We start from the raw sequence: 22,760 nt of genomic DNA, 5'->3' as shown, positions 1-22,760 counted from the left end.
TTGTGGTTTTATCATAGGAGGAAACTATTCTTCTTCCCTGGTTACGCTACTTCCTGGCACATGCCCTCCATCCAGTTCCAGAGCCTTCACACAGAATTCCCTTCACTCTACATCTCTGTTTCTCGGCTCATCCTGGCTTCCAGCCACCACCCTTGTATTTCCTCTGCCATCTTCCATAACTCCCTGGATCTAAAACATGTTCTTAGATCTCAGCTTACTGCCCGCCTTTCTGAGGCCTTCCCTGCTCCTTCTCTAATCACTACTGCTCTTTCCTTCTCCTAACTCTGTGCATTAGCTTGTCTACCTGGATTCTCTCACTCTTGAGGGCAGCGGTAAAGTTTTGTGATAGCTCTACTGTAGTCCCCAGCAAACTCTGTTATTCCCAAGTCACCTGCAATGAAAGAAGTCCAAATCCTCAGTAGGACTTAGAAGATACTTTTTCATCTTGTTCTTGCCACATTTTATTTTTCATCCCTCCCCATTCCTTCATGTATACTTTGCTCAGCACACTGAACTAGGAGCATCAGGCTCTCTCTATAGATTCCTTGCCTTTCCATACGGTGTTCCTTTTTTTTCTGACCTTTTTCTCCTCAGCTAATTTCTACAAGCCTCTCCTGACTCAGCATAAACTACAATACACTTTTCATTCGATCTAGAAATATTTCTTGGGGACCTACTCTGTGTCAGGCACTGTTGAATTGAGATTGAATGGTGAACAAAATAGATCATGGATCTTAGATTTTAGTGGAGAGGAGACAAAATAATATCTAAAAAGAAAAATACCAAATGGTGAGAGATGTTACACAAGAAATTAAAATAGGACTCCATACTTTATTTTTTTAATGTTTACTTATTTTGAGAGAGAGAGAACGGGAAAGGGGCAGAGAGAGGGAGAAAGAGAATTCCAAGCAGGCTCTGCACTGAGCAGAGCTTGGGGCTTGATCTCATGACCATGAGATCATGATCTGAGCCGAAATCAAGAGTCAGATGCCTAACCGGCAGAGCCACTCAGGTGCCCCGGGAATGATTCCGTACTTTAGACTGAGTAAGTAGGGAAAATCTCCAAGGAGGTGATACTTCTGAAGTTTAAATGACAAAAGCAGCTCATGTGTACTGAGCATTTACTATGTGCCAGGCATTGTTTGAAGTGTTTTACACGTGTCAGCTCATTCAATCTTCAGAGTAACCTTACGAGGTTGTTACTGTTACCCTCATTTGACAGATAAGGGAACTGCATTACAGAGCCCATGTTGTAAATCACATGCCATACCGTCTGCCTCAGGAAAACACAGTGAAGATGAGAAAAGAGAGTTCAAAACAGAGGGAACAACTCTTGCAAGTCCCCTAAGACTGGAAGGAGCCTGTCTTGTTCAGAGAAAGGAATCCAGTTTGGCTGACCCTGTGGGTACGTGAGAGAGCGGAGGCAGGGTCCAGATTACTCAGGGCTTGAGTGAGTAGAGTGAGGAGTCTAGGTGGTATTCTAAGTGCTGTGGGAAACTATATGAGTGTTTCAGACAGAGAGATGATATTCTGCTTATCCGTTGCTACGTGACAAGCCACCCCAAAACGTAATGGCTACAGCAAGAATTTCTCATTATTTTTCACAGTTTGGGGATTGATGGGCCCTGTTTGAAATCCTGCATACCAAGCTGCTGCAGTTAGATGGCAGCTGGCTCCGAGTCATCTGAAGGCTTCTCCACTAACATACCTGCTTCCTGGGCTGGGATGATTGCAACAGCGACAGTGGGTGAGGGTGGGGAACACTGGTCAGGCATCTCTGTCGCCCGCAGCCTCTCTACGTGACTCGCTTGGGCTTGCACACAACATGGCAGTCTCAGGATAGTTGGATGTCTCATGTGACAGCTGACTTCTCTAGAGCAAAGCAGAAATTACCATCCCCATAGAACTTGGCTCTCGAAACTGGCAAAATGTCACCTTTGACATAGTCTATTGGTAAAAGCAGTCACAGAGCCCATCATTCCAGGGGAAGGGACATAGATCCCACCACTTGATAAGTGTCAAAGAATCTGTGGCCATCTTTAAGCAACCGGAGATGACAATCGTTTTTACGTTTTATAAGGATCATTCCAGGGGCACCTGAGTGGCTCAGTGGGTTAAGCATCTGACTCTTAATCTCAGTTCAGGTCATGATCTCACGGTTCTTGAGTTTGAGCCCCGCTTCGGGCTCTGCACTGACAGTGCGGAGCCTGCTTGCGATTCTCTCGGTCTCTCTGCCCCTCTCCCTGCTCATGTGTGCAAGCTCTCTCCCTCTCTCTCTGTCTCTCAAAAATAAATAAACATTAAAAACAAACAAACAAACAAAAAAACCTCAGTCTAAGGATCATTCTGCCTGTGGGGAAGTGCAATTAGATGCTCATCCTTTGGGTCTGCACAGCATCCCATGGCTGTCTTTATCAACACATATCACAGTTTTGCAGTTTTCTGTTTATATATCTGTTTTCCCCACTGAACTCAGCTCCTCGAGGGTAAAGACCCTCTAATCCCTGAATCCCCAGAACCTAGTAGCTCATACTAGATACTTAAGAAATGTTTTATGACTCAATAGCCAAAAACACCAGAGCAAATGCCAAAAGCATAGTCATAAGAATATATACTTTTAAAGACTTCCATTATTATTATACCCTATCTAATTTTGATGCAGGCACCTGATCTAGCTTTTAGAATCTTATTGCATTTCTCAGATAAAAATAGAGTAACGCTTTAGCATCTATGATCCTGTCTAAAGATACACTTAGTAAGTTTTAACTCTTGTTTAGGAGTACGTTATTGATATTACCATTTTATACTGAAAAGATCGTCAGAATAAAGTTTCTGTGTATTTCATAAAAGCGGAAATGTCAGCAATTTCTGTTGATGTCTGCTCTATGCAAAACTCTCAGAAGAGGAAATAGCAAAGAACTCGAAGTCTCATTTGGAGGACTAACATTTAACTCCCAGGACAGCAGAGGACTCGGGATCAGTAGACCAAGTGCAATGAAGGAAAAACAGTGGAAAACATTTTTTTTCAATATAGAAATAACCTTCTTTATGATTGTGACAAAATAATTATCTCCAACTTTTCTGCTCGATTTTAACCTAAACTAGTGAAAATCTTAACTACTGCATTCTGTTTTAGGTATCCTGAAGCAATTTATGTTGTGTATACTGGTGACGTGAACGTCAGTGGTCAACAGATACTAGAAGGTGCTTTCCGAAGATTTAACATCAGGCTCACTCACCCAGTGAAGTTTGTTTTCCTGAGGAAACGCTACCTTGTGGAAGATTCGCTCTATCCTCACTTCACACTGCTGGGCCAAAGTCTAGGATCCATTTTTCTTGGCTGGGAAGCTCTAATGCAGTGTGTTCCTGACGTTTACATCGATTCAATGGGATACGCGTTCACACTGCCTCTGTTTAAGTATCTAGGTGGTTGTCGCATTGGCAGCTACGTTCATTATCCCACGATCAGCACGGATATGCTGTCTGTAGTGAAGAACCAAAATGTCGGATTTAATAACGCAGCCTTCATTACCAGGAATCCTTTTCTCAGCAAAGTAAAGCTCATCTATTACTATTTATTTGCTTTTATTTATGGACTTGTGGGTTCTTGCAGTGATGTAGTGATGGTCAATTCTTCTTGGACACTAAACCACATTCTCTCACTGTGGAAAGTCGGGAATTGCACTAATATTGTTTACCCACCTTGTGATGTACAGACCTTTCTGGACATTCCCTTACATGAGAAAAAGACAACCCCAGGACATTTGCTGGTTTCCATTGGCCAGTTCCGGCCTGAAAAGAATCATCCTTTGCAGATCAAAGCCTTTGCTAAATTGCTGAATAAGAAGGTGGCTGGGTCACTTCCTTCCCTTAAACTTGTCCTCATTGGAGGGTGTCGTAACCAAGATGATGAGCTCAGGGTAAACCAACTGAGAAAGCTTTCTGAGGATCTGGGAGTTCAAGAAGATGTGGAATTTAAAATAAACATTCCATTTGATGAGTTAAAGACTTACTTGTCTGAAGCAACAATTGGTCTGCACACCATGTGGAACGAGCATTTTGGGATTGGTGAGTTTGTCCTTTCAGCAACTCGTTTGGTGTCATGAGGTGTACATTTGGGTTCTCTTGATAAAATAATAATACTCTAGAAGTTCACATCAGGTCTAATTCTCCTCTCCCAGTCTGCCAAGTAAACTTTTTTCATTTGAGACCCCGCAGGACATAACAGTATGTAGTCAATAATAATAGCTGATATTTATTGACAGCTTGCCGTGCATAAGTCATTGTTGAGATCTTTACAAGTATTATCTGATTTAATCCTCTCTGAAACCCTGCTTGATGTACTGTTATTTCCATTTGACGAATAAAGAAACTCAGGCACAGAGAGGTTTTGAACTTGCCCTTGTTCAGCCTTAGCAATAAGAGATAGAGCTTGGATCCTAACTCAGCCCCTGCTCTTACCTACCAGTTTCTCTGCCCCACCTAACCCTATGTCTGGACTGGTACAGATTCCTGGCCTAATCTCACTGAAGGACCAAATCCGAATCTCCGGGTGGGGCCCAGGTAGATGTATTTCAGTAAAGCTCATCAGGTGATTTTCATGTACACCAAAAGCTGAGCTGACAGGGCTCCTCATGGCAATTCTGTTGTTTCTTCTGTTGATTCCCTGCCCATTATTGAAATGGCCTACCCTCCTTTTTCTGCCAAATCCCATTATAAGTGTCTGACTTTCATCTCCTTAGCCTTTAATTTAGCCTTTCTTGTTTATTCTAGCACAAGCTGCTCTCTATATCCTGACTTCCTGTTATGCATACATTTGGTATAAAGTCAACTGCTGTCTTGTATCTAATTTGGTTCAACATCTATTTCTCAAATGGCTGCTTTGTGTCCACACTGCTAAGTGTTCAGGGAAAATGGAAAAACATAAAGTGAAGTCTCCTGTGCTAAGGCTATGATTTCTCTTACCCTCCTGTCTATCCCTAGTGGGTCGCACATTACTGAGCCCAGACATACAGCAAGAACTTTTTGATTCAGACCTTCTGCACAGGGTCTGACTCCCTGTGCCTCCTCCCGCGGAGACTTACTGGAGCATTCATTGTGCCAGGCACGTGGCGGGTGCTGGGAAAATGACTGGGAGACAGGACCTGTTATTCCCTTCTGAGACTTCCAGCTCTGTGTGTGATAAAGACCAGTTAAACAGCACTTTACTGGACACGGTGCTAAGTGCTGTGCCAGGGCAAGTGCAGGGTGATTTGAAGCACCCAAGAGAAACACCTAACAGATTTGTGAGGTCAGAGAACAGTTGCCCAAGGAAGTGGTGTGATACGTAAGCTGGGACCTGAACGGTAATTAGAAGTTAGCCTTGCAAGAGATGGGAGAATATCCAGCAGAGGGAACAGCATCATGACAGGTGGGACCATAAGGGCACTAGCAGGTGCACTCAGGGAACTAAGGGTTCGGTATGGCCGGAGCACGCAGGAGGAACAGCACGCTGATGGAGAGGGGAGCTGGGGCCAGGTGAAGCCAGTGGGAAAAGATAGACTGATTTTGAGTATCGGATTTAAAAGCTTTGTATTTCCCCAAGTTCACTGTGTTGCCGTGGAGGGGTGGATCAGTGAGGAGCAGGGAGGGCCAGGGGAGGAAGGCAGGAGGATGTGTCGGGCTGCCCTGGCAACCTGGGTGACGTGCTGTGGTACAAACACGGTAGGTGAACGCGCTCGAGGGAAATTCTGAGGCAGGATTGAACAGGACGTGGTGATTAATTGGATGTCTTACGTGAAGGAGAGAGAAGAGTCCAAGAGGACCTCCTGGGGTTTTGAGTGTAGGCAAATGTATGAACAGTGGATGGCTCTCACCTTGAGACAGACTCCCAAGAGGAGAGGCAGTTGATGAGCCAGGTTCCCAGCAGGTAGAGTTAGAATGATCTGCAGGACACGGAGGTGGGTGTGTCCGGTGGACACTTGTCTCTACGAGTCTGCAGTGCAGGTGAGGGACCGGACCAGGAAACACCGACGGAGGAGCTCGTTGCCGTCCGGGTCGTTACGGAAGCCCCACGGAAGAGGGTCAGGTGGCCTCGCGAAAGTGCCCAGTGAGAAGAGGCCCCTGCTGCAAAATGCTGAGAACGAGCAGGGTTCAGAAGTGGGCAGAAGAGGAGGAGCCAGCAAAGAAGAAGAAGTAGAGGGAGGAGGGCAGCCTCCTGATGCTGTAACTGGAACTCCTGAAATTTTGCTTTTGGTATCTCTTTACACCTTTTACCTTTCAGTCTGCCATCTTGCCAGCCTGCTGTAGTCTACTTCGTTTTATTACCTGCAGGGATCTGTTTTTTACAGACTGTTCTCTCGCCTGCTTGTCTGTTTCAATTAAGAACCAAGTAGCATTATTGTGAAGGCTAAAAACTAAAAAACTTAAAATTACTTGACGCCATGGAAGTTTAGTGAGCAGATTTATAGGCCCAACAGACATGTGGTTAAATTTCTCATGAGTGTCCTAAACTTTATAGAGGTTTCTGCTCATCCTTGTTCTTGTGAACACTCTCAGAAAGTTCAAAGACCACGTGGTTTTGTTTCTTTCTCAGGAGTTGTCGAGTGTATGGCAGCTGGCACGATTATCCTCGCACACAACTCAGGGGGCCCCAAGCTTGACATTGTCGTCCCTCACGAAGGAGAGATAACTGGATTTCTGGCTGAAAGCGAAGAAGGCTACGCGGAAACCATGGCTCATATTCTTTCCATGTCTGAGGAAAAGAGACTCCAAATCCGAAGCAGTGCTCGGGCATCTGTAAGCAGATTCTCTGATCAGGAGTTTGAACTGGCGTTCCTGTCATCTGTGGAGAGCTTATTCAAATAATGTCATATCTGTACGGATGAAAGATATTTTATATAAAATGGAGACATACCTTCATTCGTGAGTAATTTTTCTAAGCTTTTTCTGTATTGTAATAAAGTCACCTAAGCAGTGCTCTCAGCAGTATGTATATAGACAGGATATTTATTTCAGTGAAAATGACAAAGGTCAAAATTACCTAAATTGTTTGAATGAAAAAATTTTAGATTAGGATTTTGTCTCAAATTCTGAAAAATATGGATCTGAAAGAAAAAAATGAACCAACCATCTTAATTTTGGTCTAATTCACATTTTTCAAGTCCTATTTGTCAAATCACTGTACTTTAGAACCCAGGAAAGAGAATTTACCTTTAGAAAAAAAGGAAATGTCGAAAGGAAAATGGAAGACTGATAATTAATAGTTTGGTACTTTAGAAATGTTCTGCTATCTTGGGAACACAGAAAAATTCTAGTCCATTTAAATCCTAAATAGTAATTGTGGATGGCCTTCTTGGATATATCTAAAGATTCTCTTAAAAGAGAAAAGAGACTTTTGGCAGGCTTAATCATGTTCTGAAAGCTTGTAGTGAAAAGGCAGGGACTGGGACCGCCCTGTGGGCATGTGTCGGCTCGCAGGGGCCAGGAGGCCTCCAGCGATCCTTCCCACAGCTCCATATTTGTGAAATTAGGTTTTTGTTTGGTGCTATCAGTACATTTGATAAGGATACTCTCATCATCCCTTCACATTTCCACATCGCAGGAGGCTGGAAGCTAGCTTTAAGTTGTTCAGAAGGTCTGAGTGAGATGGCTTTGATAAGTTGTTTTTCTGATAGCCATGATAGAGTAGCCAGATCCAACCACCCAGTCTCCGTTATCAGCATCATGCCTTGTAAGATGATGAGGTGGCATTTTGAAAAGAGCACCAAAACACCTGGGCCTGATCCCTGTGTCATCATTTGCAAACATCTGATCTCTTAATACTTAAGCCGCTGCTTAATCTTTTTGAAACTTACATTCTACATCTATAATCTGGAGATGCTAATACCTGTCCTCACTACCTCCTAGTGATTCTGAGATGGAAAGTATGTGAAAAATACCTGGATAATTATCCAAGTTTTTTAAAGGTACCTTTATAAAGTACTTTAAAGATAACAATTTATAGTATATGTCTTTCGTAATCCTCCTTATTAACGCATTAGGGTTCAGTGTAGGCGAGTGGTTACTAAGTCAGTAGCTACGAATCAGTACACATTTAATGGGACTTCTGTGCTGAATAACTAGCACGAAAAGTATGTGGCTGTGCAGATGCAGTTACAGAGAACTACAGCATTTGGCATTTTCTGCACACATGATTAGCTCCTTCTAGTTCAGGGAATCCACCTCCTGCACAGTCTGATACATATATATATATATTTATATATATATATATATATAAATATATATATATATTTTTTTTTTTTTTTTTAATTTATTGTCAAGTTCGTTAACATACAGTGTAGTCTTGGCTTCAGGAGTAGATTCCTGTGATTCATCACTTACATACAACACCCAGTGCTCATCCCTACAAGTGCCCTCCTCAAAGCCCATCACCCAAATTCCCCGCCCCCCCAACCACCCATGACCATCAACCCTCAGTTTGTTCTCTGTATTTAGAGTCTCTTATGGTTTGCCTCCCTCTCTGGATTTTATTTTTCCTTCCCTTCCCCTATGGTCATCTAGTTTCTCAAATTCCACATGAGTGAAATCATGTATCTGTCTTTCTCTGTCAATCTGATACATTTTTGTGTTAGGAGCATGTGAAAGAGGTATGTTTTTCACTTCCAAACTCCTCTCATCCAGTCACCGACCTGGCCAGCTTCATCGTCTACTTCCAGTCGTTGACTCATCTACAGGCCACCTTCTGTCATCAGGTCAAAAAGCAGCAAAACAGAGGCCCAGGATGATATTACACACCAACATAGCTTTGGGTGGAGATGATTCAGTTTAGAAAAGAAAGATGGGGGTGTCTGGGTGGCTCAGTCAGTTAAGCATCCAACTTTGGCTCAGGTCATAATCTCGCAGTTCATGAGTTCGAGTCCCCCACATCAGGTTCTCTGCTGTCAGCGCAGAGCCTGCTTTGGATCCTCTGTCACCCTCTCTGCCCTCCCCTGTTTGTGCTCTTTCTCTCTTAAAAAAAAAAATAAACATTTAAAAAGAAAAAGAAGACTAGTGGACATTGGAGTTGGAAGGAACCCTACAAATCCTCTAATCCAGTTTTCTTCCTTTCAACTTTACAGACAAGAATAATTTAAAGACCTAAAGACTCCATTTCACAAAGCTGTTTAAGGACAAAAATTGGGATTATAACCTGGGACTTCTGACTCCAGCCCAGTTCACTGTCTTATCTTACAGCTGGTCTTTTGTGGTAAGATCCATACCACCGCCCCCTGAGTTTACCCATCAGCCCATAGAAAATCATGAGAATAAAGATAAAGAAATTGAAAGGGACTAAGAAGTAAAGGAAGGAAGGTTTCTGAAATCCCATAAAGCATTTCTTAATCTTGTTTCTTCAAAATTATTTTTTCATTTGTCACAAACATCACTGGAAACATAATTTGCATATATGTTCATCTTCCCTGTTCCTAATGTGATAGGACATGTCTTTTTTTTTTTTTTGGAAGGACTGATAACCATGGAAAGCATCAAAGCAATATGTCTGCTGTCTGAAGAACTCTTGAGTGACTATTCCTGTAAAACATTGTTTTTGAGTGGTCCAAACACAGTATATTTTGAACCCACAGCAGTGGGGATGCACATTCTTATTTCAGTTGTGCATAACAAAATACCTGTTCTTTGTATATCTACTTGTATCTAAATATGACTTTAATAGATACAAAATCTGTTTGTCTCTAAGTATGATCGGAAGTGGTTTTCAGTCTCTTGGATACTTTTCCGCATGTGGTGTATTTGTCCCCTCATGCAGGCTCTCAATTCGGAATTATTTGTTATCTACTACCAGTACTTCTAAGCTCCACATGCCAAGAATTTAAAAAATAAAAATGAAAAATTTAAAGATAAACTAAAATTGTCTCGCCTCTAGTACCCAAGAAGAATAGGTTGTCAGGTTTAATAGACTTTTTCCTTTTAATGAATATTTCGGACCTACCAAACACTGCAGAACTTCATATGTTTTAATAATTTTGGGGTTTCTTTTTTACAAAGTCATAGACAAAATTCTGAGAGAGTAGCCCCTGTAATTATCAGTGCTTTCAGAGTATTTGTGTTTAATTATGTGAATGTACCCTAGACTCCAGGACTCTAATATGAATAGGGTGTCTGTGCTAAATCTTTCAGTGGGTACAACAAAAAAGTTAACCATGAGAAGCAATTCTGCAAATTACTAGAATCACATTATGCCCCTGTAATTTCCCCTACCTCTCCCACTGTTCCTCAGCTAATTGTTTTTCCTCTGTCCCCATCCTAAATCTAAGGCCACCCTTGGCTTCAAAGAAGCATCAGTTCTAATATTCGAGTGCTACGTGCTCACTTGGACTATACATGTTACAAAATACTTAAAAGGGAAGTTAAAAGTTTGTACACATTTAAAGAATGATCAGTTTGATAGCTAGGATACATAGTTACTAACATGCATAATTTTTAATAAAATTTATTCTAAAAACACATGCAGGTGTAATCAATAGTTTCAACTTAACAAATGCAGCTACGTCTAAACCCAGAATAAAGTAATCAATTGTGCCTCAAGAACATGATTTAGATAACAGTGTACGTAAGATGGGTAAGGTGAATTAGGAGCTGACGTAGGTTGAAAAACCTTGAAGATATGTATACTTATCACAATGAATACCTCCTACTTTACAGCAAAGATTTTAAAATCTTACAGTGAATAAGGGTTGGTGGCTGTTAGCTAAAGGAGACTTTAGCCACACATCTTGTCATTGGAGCAAACTTGATAGGCTTATTCTTAAACATTGACCTTTTTAAAAAAAGTTTTTTTTTAATGTTTATTTGAGACAGAGAGAGAGAGAGAGAGAGAGCGTGAGCTAGGGAGGGGCAGAGAGAGAGGGAAACACAGAATCCAAAGCAGGCTCCAGGCTCAGCTGTCAGCACAGAGCCCGATACGGGGCTTGAACCCACAAACTGGGAGATCATGACCTGAGCTGAAGTCGGACACTTAACCGACTGAGCCACCCACGTGCCCCTTAAACATTGACCCTAAACATTCATTCTTTTTTTCCTTTTTCTCTGCATATAACTGACTGGTCTTTGGATCTTTGGAATTTTCAGGAACCAAGTTTCATTCTCCATGCATTCAATTACTATCTAGAATGAGGATTAAATGAAGCATATTAACAGATTTATTATGCCTTAACCACAGAATGTTCCAAAAGTAAAACACGTATACGCTGACCAGTAAGAGTCAGTAGGATTAATGATGCTTTAATCTTTCGGGGTCATGTGTTACCATGGTTGAAATTAACAGTGGTAAGAAATTTTTAAATATTCTCAGCCTCATGATGTGACCATACTGAGCCATCTCCCTTAAAGAGCAGCTTGAAACCCTATACACCAAGCTGAAAGGAACTTTCACCAAGGAAAATACAGGATGCATCCGACAGTTAGGGGAATCTTGATACTTTCCCCACATTTAATAAAATTATATCAAATGTAAATACTAAGCAGACCTTAGAAATATTCTGGCCAACCCCTCCTCATCCTTGTTTCATTGGCTTAGCAATGTATTAATGTGTAATTTCAGTTTTATTTTTATTCCAGAGCATCTATTTCAGGGAGAATTCTACCACTTAGAATTATAACCCCTCTGTCCTTCATAGAAGCAACACAATAAATCAACAAATATCTATTAAACTCCAGGCACATGTTCAACACTGGGATTGTTCTCTGCTAAGCACCATATATATAAAAAGATCAGCGTACGATGTAAGTAAGATATCAGATGTAAGTAAGATGAAGGCTTCTTGCCTTCAAGAAGCTTATAATCTCTACATTTGAAGCTATCAGAAATTAATTCAATAAAACATAATAAAATGAATATTTGGTGCGTAATTAACATGATGGGCCTTGATCCTCTCTTTGCTCAATTACCCTACTCTCTTAAGTGTCAACATCAGCTTCAAAAAAGTGTATTCAGTATGACTTCAGAAATCCCCAAATCACAGTTTTCTACAATGGCAGATTATTCTAAATGAATTTGTTTGTACATTGTATTAGTTTTCTACCATTGTCTTAACAAATTTAAATTTATCAAATTTAAACTTACCAAATTTAGTTAAAACAACACAAATTTATTATCTTACAATTCTGTAGGTCAGAAGTCTAAAGTGGATTTCCAGAAGCCAAAATCAAGATGTCAGCAAGACTGTGTTCCCTCTGCGGGCTTCTGGGGAAAGTCCATGGCCTGGCCTTTCCCAGATTCTAGAAGCTGCCTGTATTCCTTGGCATATGGCATGTTCCTCCATCTTCAAAGGCGGCAGCACCAGGCTCATCCCCGCTCACCCTGACATCTCTCTGGTTCTCTCTTCTGCCTCCTTCCGCTGTTAAACACCCTTTGATTATATTGGGCCCACCTGGGTAATCAAAAACACCCTCCCCTATTTGAAGGTCAGCTGAGTAGCAGCCTTACTTCCACCTGCAACCTTAATTCCCCTTTACCATGTGACAATATATTCACATCACTGGGTGTGCTGCAGGGTGGCAGGAAGAGAGACTCATTACTCTGCCTATCACATCTACTGTCTGAAAGATTTCTTGATAGAAATTTTAAAGTAAAAATACTAATTTCTATACTCAAATTAGTCAGCCTTACTGTCTAAATTGGGAGAAAAATTAATAAACCCCTGGGATGACTGGAAAACTCTTACAGAATGAATATTAATGACTTGTGCCCAGACACTATACCTAATAGATACTAACTTATCACTTAAGAAAAAGTACAATAATCATACTTGTACATTTTGATGGGTTGTTGATGTTTCTTGGTTTTCATCAGCAATGCATACTTTGTCATTAGATCGAGTAGAAATATTCTCTAAACCTTCACTGAATTCTGCATATTTCTGTATGCTTATCTCCTCTCCTCCTAACTTTCCAGCACCCTTAGAAAAACCAGGAGACTCTTCTCTGTTTTCTTCCTCTTTAGAAGTAGCAAGTTTTTCTAGGGATTCTATTACTTCATTTCTCAACTCATCTTCAGATTCTTCAAAATTTCTGAAATAAGAGTTAAAAATTAACTTTATGATATCAAAATAATTAAAAATGCATATGAAAGGTAGTTTCCCTTCTCATTTCCCACTCCCACTTGAGCAATTTAATAGATGCATTTTCCCCTACGTAATGCATTATTTATTATATCCGTCTGGTTTTCCTAAGAATGACAAAAAACCAATGTTGGGATAATCAGTATTCTATTTAGTTGGACTTGTGTTTGACAATTTTAATTATATTTATTAATACCCATCTACTCTTATGTTTAAAAAGTGAAGAAGAGAAAAAATAATAAAAGAATAAAAAACAGCTGCCATATAGTGAGCCCTTATTATATACCAGTGACTGCCCTCGAGCACTTACATAACTGTATTTCATCTAATACTAGCAACAATTTGAGGTAGACATATTCACCATCAATTTATTAAGAATCTGGGCTCAGAGGTTAATAAAACTTGCCCAAGGTCTCACAGATACTAATTAGTAGGACGAGGAACTGAAATTATATCTAAGACCTCAACACTGATATTTTTAGAAGGGAAGAAGGCAAGAGACCAAGAAAACCATGTCAACAATCCCAGATATCTACATGGCAAGTAAAGAGGCTGAGAAAGATCTGGTAAGAGCCAAGAAAGTGTTCATCATGGAAGCCAAGGAAGAGAGAATTTCCAGATAGGGAGCAGCCAAGTAAGAGGAAGACAGAAATGACAGTTGGACCTGGCAATTTCAAGGTAATAGATGACCTTTGCAAGAACATTTCTGGCCTGCTGTGTGGCAGGAGTGATTCTACAGTGGATCAAGAAAGCAGTAGGAGGTAAGCAAGTGACAACAAGGAGCTTAAACTCCTCTGAGGGGAGCCTGGCTCTGAAAGGACAGTGTTAACTTGAGAACATGAAGGCAGTGATTTTTTGGTGTTTCTCAAGATGGGAGAGATTTGGGCATGTTTATATGCTGAGAGAAAGTAGGGAATAGAGAGACATTAAAAATAACGGAGAGGGGCATCTGTGTGGCTCAGTCAGTTGAGCACCCAACTCTTAATTTTGGCTCAGGTCATGTTCCCAGGGTCATGGGATAGAGCCCTGCATTGGACTCCATGCTGACCATGGAGCCTGCTTAATATTCTCTCTCTCCCCCACTCTGCCTCTGCCCCTGCCCCACTCACAATCTGTCTCTCTCTCTCTCTCTAAAAAAAAAAAAAAAAAAAAAGAGACAGATAACAGACAGGAACAAGTTCTCTGAAAAAAGCTGGGATTCAGAGTACCCATACCAGGATGTGCTTTCAGCAGGAAGGGAGACAATTTTTTTGTCTGAGAAGGAAGATAGGGAGAGAGAAGGCAATGAGGACTTCTGTGGACAGAGCAGTTATGGAACTAGACAATCAAGACCGTTCTGCTTACAAACCACATGCTATCTCTGTGAGGTAGGAGGCATGGTCACATGACAACAGTGAGGTGGATGGTGGGAGAGCGTGCAGGGCAGATACACAGGAGGAGCACAGAGACAGAAAGGGAAGAAAGAAAATTTAAAAAACAAAACTTCAAAATGAAACTTCTAAAACAAAATAAGCCTATAAACTAAAATTCCAAAACACATGAATAAATCTAATGGTAAGAAAGATAGGCGAGAAATTTTATTTAAAGTTGGAGCAGGGGTTAAGTCCAGATTTATTACTTTTATGGAGGATTTTTATAATGCTCTTAAGTATGCTCAAAAAGATAAATTAAAGCACAGCATCCATTTTAAAATGTTTTCAAATTAGGGGAAATAATTATGCAATAATTAAACAACACATAAATATATAAACAATTATGAATCTTAGAGATACATAATCATTTAAATTAAAAACTTAATAGATGATGGGGCACCTGGGTGGCTCAGTTGTTTAAGTGTCCAACTCTTTGTTTTGACTCAGGTCATGATCTCATGGTCCATGAGTTTGAGCCCCACATCAGGCTCTGTGCCAACAGTATGGAGCCTGCTTGGGATTCTCTCTCCCTCTCTCCCTGCCCCTTCCCTGCTCATGCTCTCTCTCTCTCAAAATAAATAAACTAAAAAAAAACTTAATAGATGATACCCAGATAGGTTTGAAAATAGTATTCAAGAATTCACCCAGAATGGAACAGAGATGAATAAAAAATACAAAAGTACAATTAGATGTTACTGGGGACAGATTGAGAAGCTCCAAAACATATCTGTTTTGAGGGCCACAATGGAGGGAATAAGAAAAACATTTGGAAAAGTAATAAGTAAAAATGTTCCAGAACTAAAGACAGTCATAGGTCCTCACAAGAAAGTGAGCCAAGCAGGATAAAAGAGAAATCCAGACCCAGACATATAACAGTGAAACATAAGAACACAAAGATAAAAAGAAAATTATGAACATGCTGGGGAGAAAGTGAGCATATCTATAAAGGAAAAACAATCAGCATATTTCTCATCAACAATAATAAAGATCAAGAGAAAAACCATTGTCAACCTAAAATTGTATACCCAGCTGAATTATAAATAAAGCAATAAAATAATTTTGGATATGCAAACATATCCAAAATTTACCACCCACCAAATTATTAGATAATATTATCTTAAAGAATTATTGGAGAATATACATCAGCAAGAAGAAAACTGAAATAGGAAGAAAAGCACAGACTAGAAAAAACCATGGCAAATTCAAAGAATGATAAACTATAATGGCAAACTGAGTTAGGTTTGAGAGTAAAATATATATATTTCATCAAAAAAAAAAAGGGTAAAATTGGATTACATGATTTGATGTCTCAGACTTAAAATGTTCCAAACCTTAAAAAAAAAGTGTAGGGGTACAGGGGGCAGGCAGTAAAGATGGTGAATACAAGAGGGTTCATTATGCTGTTCTCCATACTTTCACTATGTTTGAAGTTTTCCACAATAAAAAAAAAAAAATGTTTTTTAAGTAAAATTGTAACCCTAGATAACAATATTAGAATGGAAGTGTTAGCGGTTAAAGGTGTTCATCATATTTGGGAAGAAAAAAGATAACTGAACAACTTCTGAATTTGTTAGATAAATCTGTAGGAAGTACATAAAAGCTAGCTATTAAAAGAATAGAAATATAATCTGTATCTTTAAAACTAGTACAGAGAAAACAGGAGTAATACAGAAAAGTTTGTGATTGTAACATAAGGTTAGAAAACAGGAGGGGAAGGAAATGACAAATGATAACGAACAGAAAATACAAAATCAAGCTTAAAATATAGAGTGAACCCCAAATATGTCAATAATGCTAATGATTTTATTATATTAAATTAATTAAGAGACAGAGGTTATTACAGGACAAGAAGCAAATCAACCAACTACATGCATTTTGTAAGAAACACATTATAATGGGGCGCCTGGGTGGCTCAGTCGGTTAAGCGTCCGACTTCGGCTCAGGTCACGATCTCGCGGTCCGTGAGTTCGAGCCCCACGTCAGGCTCTGGGCTGAAGGCTCAGAGCCTGGAGCCTGCTTCTGATTCTGTGTCTCCCACTCTCTCTGACCCTCCCCCGTTCATGCTCTGTCTCTCTCTGTCTCAAAAATAAACAAACTTAAAAAAATTTTTTTTTAAAAAAGAAACACATTATAATGAAACCATATGGAAATTATAAAAATAAAATTCATGTCAGAAAAATACTTAAAAGTTAAATAAAATAACTTAAAAGTTGGAATAGCAATGTCAGTGTCCGACAAAACAGAATTTAAGGCAAACAGCTTTAATAGGGACAAAAATTACAATACATAATGTAAAAAGGGGGGGATACTCTATCAAACTGATATTACAATCATAAATTAGAACACAGCTTCTATATATTTAAAGTACATTGAAAGGAGATAGAAATATGAGGAGAAATTATCAAAGCCACAAACACAGAGGAAGATTTTAATGTACTTCTATCTAGAAGTGATAAAGGAAATAAAATCCATAGAGTAGTTTAACAAAAAAATGTTTTAAGCTTGATAATTATATAGAACATATGTACCCCCAGAAAAGTAAGAATATGCATTTTTTTCAAGTACATATATAACTGTCATAAAATTAACACCGCACTGAATAGCAAAGGGAGTCCCAATAAACTTTTCCAAACCACTAAAACTCAGATGATGGTCTCTGTCCAAAATGCAAATAAATTGGAAACTCTGATTTTTGAAAGTGATTAAAAAATGCATTAGTCAGAAACTTCAAACCTGAATCATACCATAACAAGAAATCCCAGACAGAAATCTTGGCAAAATACTGGCCAATATATATTGGCAAAATATATATATCTAACAAAGAACTGGTGGCAAGGCTATCTAAATAATGCCTGTAACTCAGAAACTACATAGACACCACACATACCCATTAGATTGGTTAAATTTTTATTTTTATCTTACTTTTATTTATTTTTATTATTTTTAAAGTTTATTTACTTATTTGAGAGAGACAGAGACAGTGTGAGGGAGGGAGGGGCAGAGAGAGAGGGAGAGAGAGAATCCCAAGCAAGCCTCAGGCTACCAGCACAGAGCCCGACACGGGGCTGGAACACACAAACACACAAGATCACGACCTGAGCCGAAACCAAGAGTCGGACACTCAACCGACTAGGCCACCCAGGCGCCCCAAGATTGGTTAATTTTTAAAAATTGATCATGCCAAGTGTTGGTAAAGATGTAGAGCAACTAGAAATCTTATACACCATTCAACAGGGGGATGTAAAATGGCACAACCACTTTGGAAAATAGTTTGGCAGTTTTTTAAGAAGTTAAACATTCACCTACCAAACAACTCAGTCATTCCACTCCTACAGTTTTACTCATGAGAAATGGAATTTATGTCCACGCAAAGACATGTACATAAATATTCATAGCAGCTTTATTTATAATAGCCCAAAACTAGAAATAATCCAAACATCAATGGTTAGGTGAATGTATTACTAAATTGTGGTAATATATATATTATATATTTTATATTATATATTTTATATATATTATATATGTAATATATAATATATATAATATATATTATATATATTATATATATATAATTCTATATAATATATAGAATTATATATATTCTATATAATGGAATAGTACCTAGCAATAAAAAGAAGTGGCTAATTGATACACATGTCAATGTGGAAGAATCTCAAAATCATTCTCAAACGGAAGGGTTTCCACAGAGCCTCAGGGTGTTGTCCCTCAGAATCTAAGCAAAAGCTCAAGACAGGGAAGCACTTATGTAAAAAAGATCTGTGGAACTGGCTTTTGTCTAATGAAGTGAATCCCAGTAAGATTTGCAGAAACCTACATGATTTTCGAAAGAAATATATACGCAGAAACATAGCCAGGTTGAACCAAAAGGGACACAGACAATCCTAATTGGAAAGAAATGGCTGGACTCTAAAATTCTACTGCCAGGAAGCAGGCTGAGAAAATTCTCTCCTCCCTTCCTTCCTGCCCTCCTTTACTTGCTAGACAGGTTGATTCTAATGTTCGTATGGAAAAATAAACAAGCAAAACTAGATAGAAAAATACTGACAAAAGCAAAGTATTTAAGGGAACTAGCGCTCCAAAATAATAATTCATATTATGAATATGTTTATAATATAATAATTAGACTGGCAAGAATAAGAATTGGATGCAAGCACATATAAAAATGTAGCACGTCATAGAAGTGACATTTTAAATTGGTAGCAAAAATAAAGATTTTCGATAAATGGTGTTGGAGTAAGGAAGGAGTTATTTGGAAAAAAATAAAGTTAGAGACACACTTTGCAGTGTAATATGAGTGAAATCCAAGAGGATTAAAATATTTAACTAAACAAAATTAAATCATAAAAGTACTTAAAAATTCTGGTATCACTTCTTATGAAATAATTGATAAACCTAGTTAGATAAAAAATAAGAAATTTCTACATCATGAGCCACTATAAATAAAATCAAAATGCAAACAAAAAACGGGAAAATATTCTAGAGCCATATTATAGATAAAACATTAATCTCCTTAAAATACACAAGGTTCCCCAAATCAATACAATGTTAGTAGCCTAATTTTTTTTTTTTAACGTTTATTTATTTTTGAGACAGAGAGAGACAGAGCATGAACAGGGGAGGAGCAGAGAGAGAGGGAGACACAGAATCTGAAACAGGCTCCAGGCTCTGAGCAGTCAGCACAGAGCCCGACGCGGGGCTTGAACTCACGGACCGCGAGATCGTGACCTGAGCCAAAGTCGGACGCTTAACCGACCAAGCCACCCAGGCACCCCTAGTAGCCTAATTTTTTAAATGGCTAAGGCTATGAATAATTGTCTCCAATGAGGAAATAAAGATGGTTCTTAAGCATTTGGAAAGACAACCTTACTCAGAAAAGAAATGCTAATTAAACGTAACCTTAAATGTCACTTTTTAACCTATCAGTTGTGCAATCGTCCTTAAGTTTGGTAACACGCTAAACAAGAAAATGTACAAGGTCACAGGCACTTTTGTACTCTGTCAGTGGAAGTGTTCATAGGTGTTAACCTCTGTGAAGGGCAATCTGACAATATTCAATTACAAATGTACATACAAATAGTATGTAAATTACTATTTGTACATTATGATACGTATTCAAGCTACAGTGTTAAGTGATAAAAGGAAGCTGCAAGAGAGTATGTGCACTATGAAACTTCGTACAAAAAAGAAAAAGAATACACACATACACAAGATACACATATTGGCTTACAGTTTAATGCAATTCCTCAGGGGAGGTGTGCACATGAGGCATATTTAATGCCTCTGGGAAGAGGAATTGTCATAGCAGGAAGACTATGACAAAGTTTAACCTCTGAATTTGGAGCCATGTGACTATATTACCTATGTAAATTTTAAAAAATTAAAACATTTTTTAAAAAGTACATGATAAAATTTTTTTAATTCAAAAGACTCCAAGTTTTAGAACTAATAAGAGAATTCAGTAAGGTTACAGGATACAACATCAGTAGTGTTCTATGCACTCATGGTAGCCAAGGTGAAACATAGTAAAAGAAAAATGACCCCCTTAATAATGACAACAGCAACAACAAAAAAAGTTAGGTGGTACCTATATGTTGTGAATAAGACTACAAAAATGCTGAAGGATATTTTATGAAAAGACATAAAGAGATGCAAGCTATACTATATTCATGGATGTTCAGATTTATGATCATAAAGATGTCAAATCCTATAAACTACTCAACAAATGTAATGTCATTGTCATCAAAATCCCAACAAAGCTTTTCATGACACTTTACAATAAAATGCAAAGATGTATGTGTTAAGTATATCTTAAGGCAACAATAGCTAAGATAACTTTGAAGAAAAAGATATGGAGACAAGAAGGTATGAAACTAGTCCTACCACATACCAAGAGATATGGTAAATGCACAGTAATTTAAGACAGAACATCACTCCTGCAGAGATAGGAAACAATGCCATTGGAAAAGAACAGAGAGCCTGGAAACAAACCCACATGTGTAGTAAAACTTGGTCTCCTTAGCTAGGTCTCTGAGACTATTGTTCAAGTCTCAACAACAGCATTTTCACTTTCTACCAGCGCTTCACTCAGGCATCTGGATAGGACCTACTTACGTATCATCATCGTCCGATCTTGGTTGTTCCTCATCTACTTCAATGCCAGGGGCCATTCCCACATTTCCCTCATCTTCTCTAGGAAGCCACTGTTTTAATGTTCCCACTGTTAAAGAAATAAGAGAGATTAAAACATCCCAGCCTATATACCCAATGAGGGGTATACCCAAATCCTGTATTGAACATCAACCATAAAGGTAAAGCCTTTGAATCATTTCCATTAAATCAGAGAATATGACAGGAATGACAAGTGACATCCCAACAATCGCACATTGTCTGAAGGTGGTAGGCAACACAAGACCAGAAAGAGAAGTGAGAGGAATCAGGATCAGAGATGAAGAGACAAGGGGCGCCTGGGTGGCTCAGTCAGTTAAGTGTCCAACTCTTGATTTCGGCTCAGGTTGTGATACCACGGTTGTGGGGTTGAACCCCATGTCCAACTCTTCCCTGACAGCTCGGAGCCTGCTTGGGATTCTCTTTCTTCCTCTCTCTCTGTCCCACTTCCCCTCCTCTCTCAAAATAAATAAACTTAAAAAAGAGAGAGAGATGAAAAGACAAAATACTCCCACTTTGGGGATAGATGCTTTGATTGTATAGAAAATTTAAGAAAATCTTCTATTGTAAAAACTTAAGATTTGCCATTTTTATTGGATCACACTATTCTTCATCCACTGATTATAAGATGCATTATTATTTTACACACCAATAGCAAAGAAAATGTTACTGACAAAATGATTCCTTAGCCCTTAGAATTTATATTTTATAAACATAAACTATTATAAGAACTTTTAGTCCTTTCTAAGCATACATTTTAAATATTGTATCAGTCTTGTATATTCCTAAAAAGGAAAATATAAGTTAAACAAATTGAATAACATATAATTAAAATGCCTCACATTCAGAGTATTACTCCTCTGAATTATTTTTTTATATTATCAATCAAAATTTTTGGATCCTGATTCAGAGATACCATAATAAAATGATTTAGGAGACAATTAAGATATTCTGAATTATTCTTTCATTAATGTCTGTGTTTTCTAAATTATGATAAGAAGCACGTAACATAAATTTACCCTCTTAACAAGTTTTAAGTGTACAGTATTGTTAACTATATGCACACTGCTGTATAAGAGATTTCTAGAACTTTTTCATCTTGCATGGCTGAAACTCTAAAGAAGACCCCATTCTCACTCTCCCCTGCCCCTGGAAATCACGATTCTACTTTGTTTCTAAGAGTCTGACTTCTCTAAATACCTCACACAAGTGGACTCATTCAGTGTTTGTCTTTTTGTGACTGGCTTATTTCACTTACGTACTGTCCTCAAGTTTCACCCATGTTGTAGCATACGACGTGATTTCTTTCTTTCCTTTTCATGGCTGAATAATATTCTATGCTATGAATATGCCTCATTCTCCTTACCCATTCATCCAGTGATGGACATTCCAGGTTGCTCCCACATCTTGACTATAGTGAATACTGCTACAATGAACATGGATGTGCAAAAATATCTCTTCGTTCTTTTGGACATACACCCACAAGAGGACTTGCTGCATTATATGGAAAATCTATTTAAATTTTGTTTAGGAACCTCCATATGCTTTTTATTATGGCTGCACTATCTTACAATCTCACCAATAGTGCATAAGGGCTCTAATTATTTCGCATCAACGCTTATTTTCTGTTTTGTTTTTTGTTATTGTTGTTGTTTTTGTTGTTGTTGTTGTTTGGCTAGCAGTCATCCTAACAGATGTGAAATGATATCTCTGTGTGGTTTTTATTTGAATTTCCCTGATGATGAGTGATGTTGAGCATCTTTTCATATGCTTATCATTGATGTCTAGGCTTTTTTCCTGCATAACTTCAACCTTGGTGCGATCAATAGCAATGTTGAGACATATTTTCTTAAAATCTAAAACACTAAAAGGGTTTACAAAAAAATTTAAAATGCTGGCTTCCTAAGCTGGCTTTAAAACTATAAAGGCTTAGCCTCCGTTTGACTCCCACTTTGGGAATTTTGTTATACATGTCTACATTAGTTAGCTTTTCCAGAATAAACTACCACGTAACTTAGTGGTTTAAAACAGTAACCATTTATTTAGGTCACTACCCTGCCATTAG

At 38.6% G+C, this 22,760-nt stretch overlaps 2 protein-coding genes across 5 annotated transcripts in view; one reads left to right on the top strand and one right to left on the bottom strand.

Annotated features, from left to right (window-relative positions):
• The window catches only part of ALG11 (ALG11 alpha-1,2-mannosyltransferase), a 33,740-nt gene that overhangs the window by 6,873 nt on the left and 4,107 nt on the right, over positions 1-22,760 (top strand). For 2 of the 4 annotated variants that reach the window (XR_006194368.1, XR_006194358.1), the window contains exons 3-4: positions 3,137-4,068; positions 6,575-6,903. Coding sequence is in view for 1 of the 4 variants with exons in the window: in XM_042907785.1 (XP_042763719.1) it covers positions 3,137-4,068; positions 6,575-6,846 (1,204 nt within the window). In the remaining 3 variants the exon portion in view is untranslated. Of the gene's footprint in view, positions 1-3,136; positions 4,069-6,574; positions 6,908-11,595; positions 11,803-22,760 lie in introns of those variants that run through there. The other 2 variants (XR_006194343.1, XM_042907785.1) reach the window with 2 other exon arrangements.
• The window catches only part of NEK5 (NIMA related kinase 5), a 63,582-nt gene continuing 47,633 nt past the window's right edge, over positions 6,812-22,760 (bottom strand). The window contains exons 22-24 of the mRNA XM_042907666.1: positions 20,642-20,747; positions 12,792-13,047; positions 6,812-6,854 (exon numbers count right to left, since the gene is read on the bottom strand). Coding sequence (XP_042763600.1) covers positions 6,849-6,854; positions 12,792-13,047; positions 20,642-20,747 — 368 coding nt within the window. The 3' untranslated portion in view covers positions 6,812-6,848. The remainder of the gene's footprint in view (positions 6,855-12,791; positions 13,048-20,641; positions 20,748-22,760) is intronic.

This window comes from Panthera leo, chromosome A1 (genome assembly GCF_018350215.1).
Source record: "Panthera leo isolate Ple1 chromosome A1, P.leo_Ple1_pat1.1, whole genome shotgun sequence".
Classification (NCBI taxonomy): Eukaryota; Metazoa; Chordata; class Mammalia; order Carnivora; family Felidae; genus Panthera; species Panthera leo.
The sequence above is the reverse complement of the archived record's forward strand: the minus strand, read 5'-3'. Positions and strand labels throughout refer to the sequence as shown.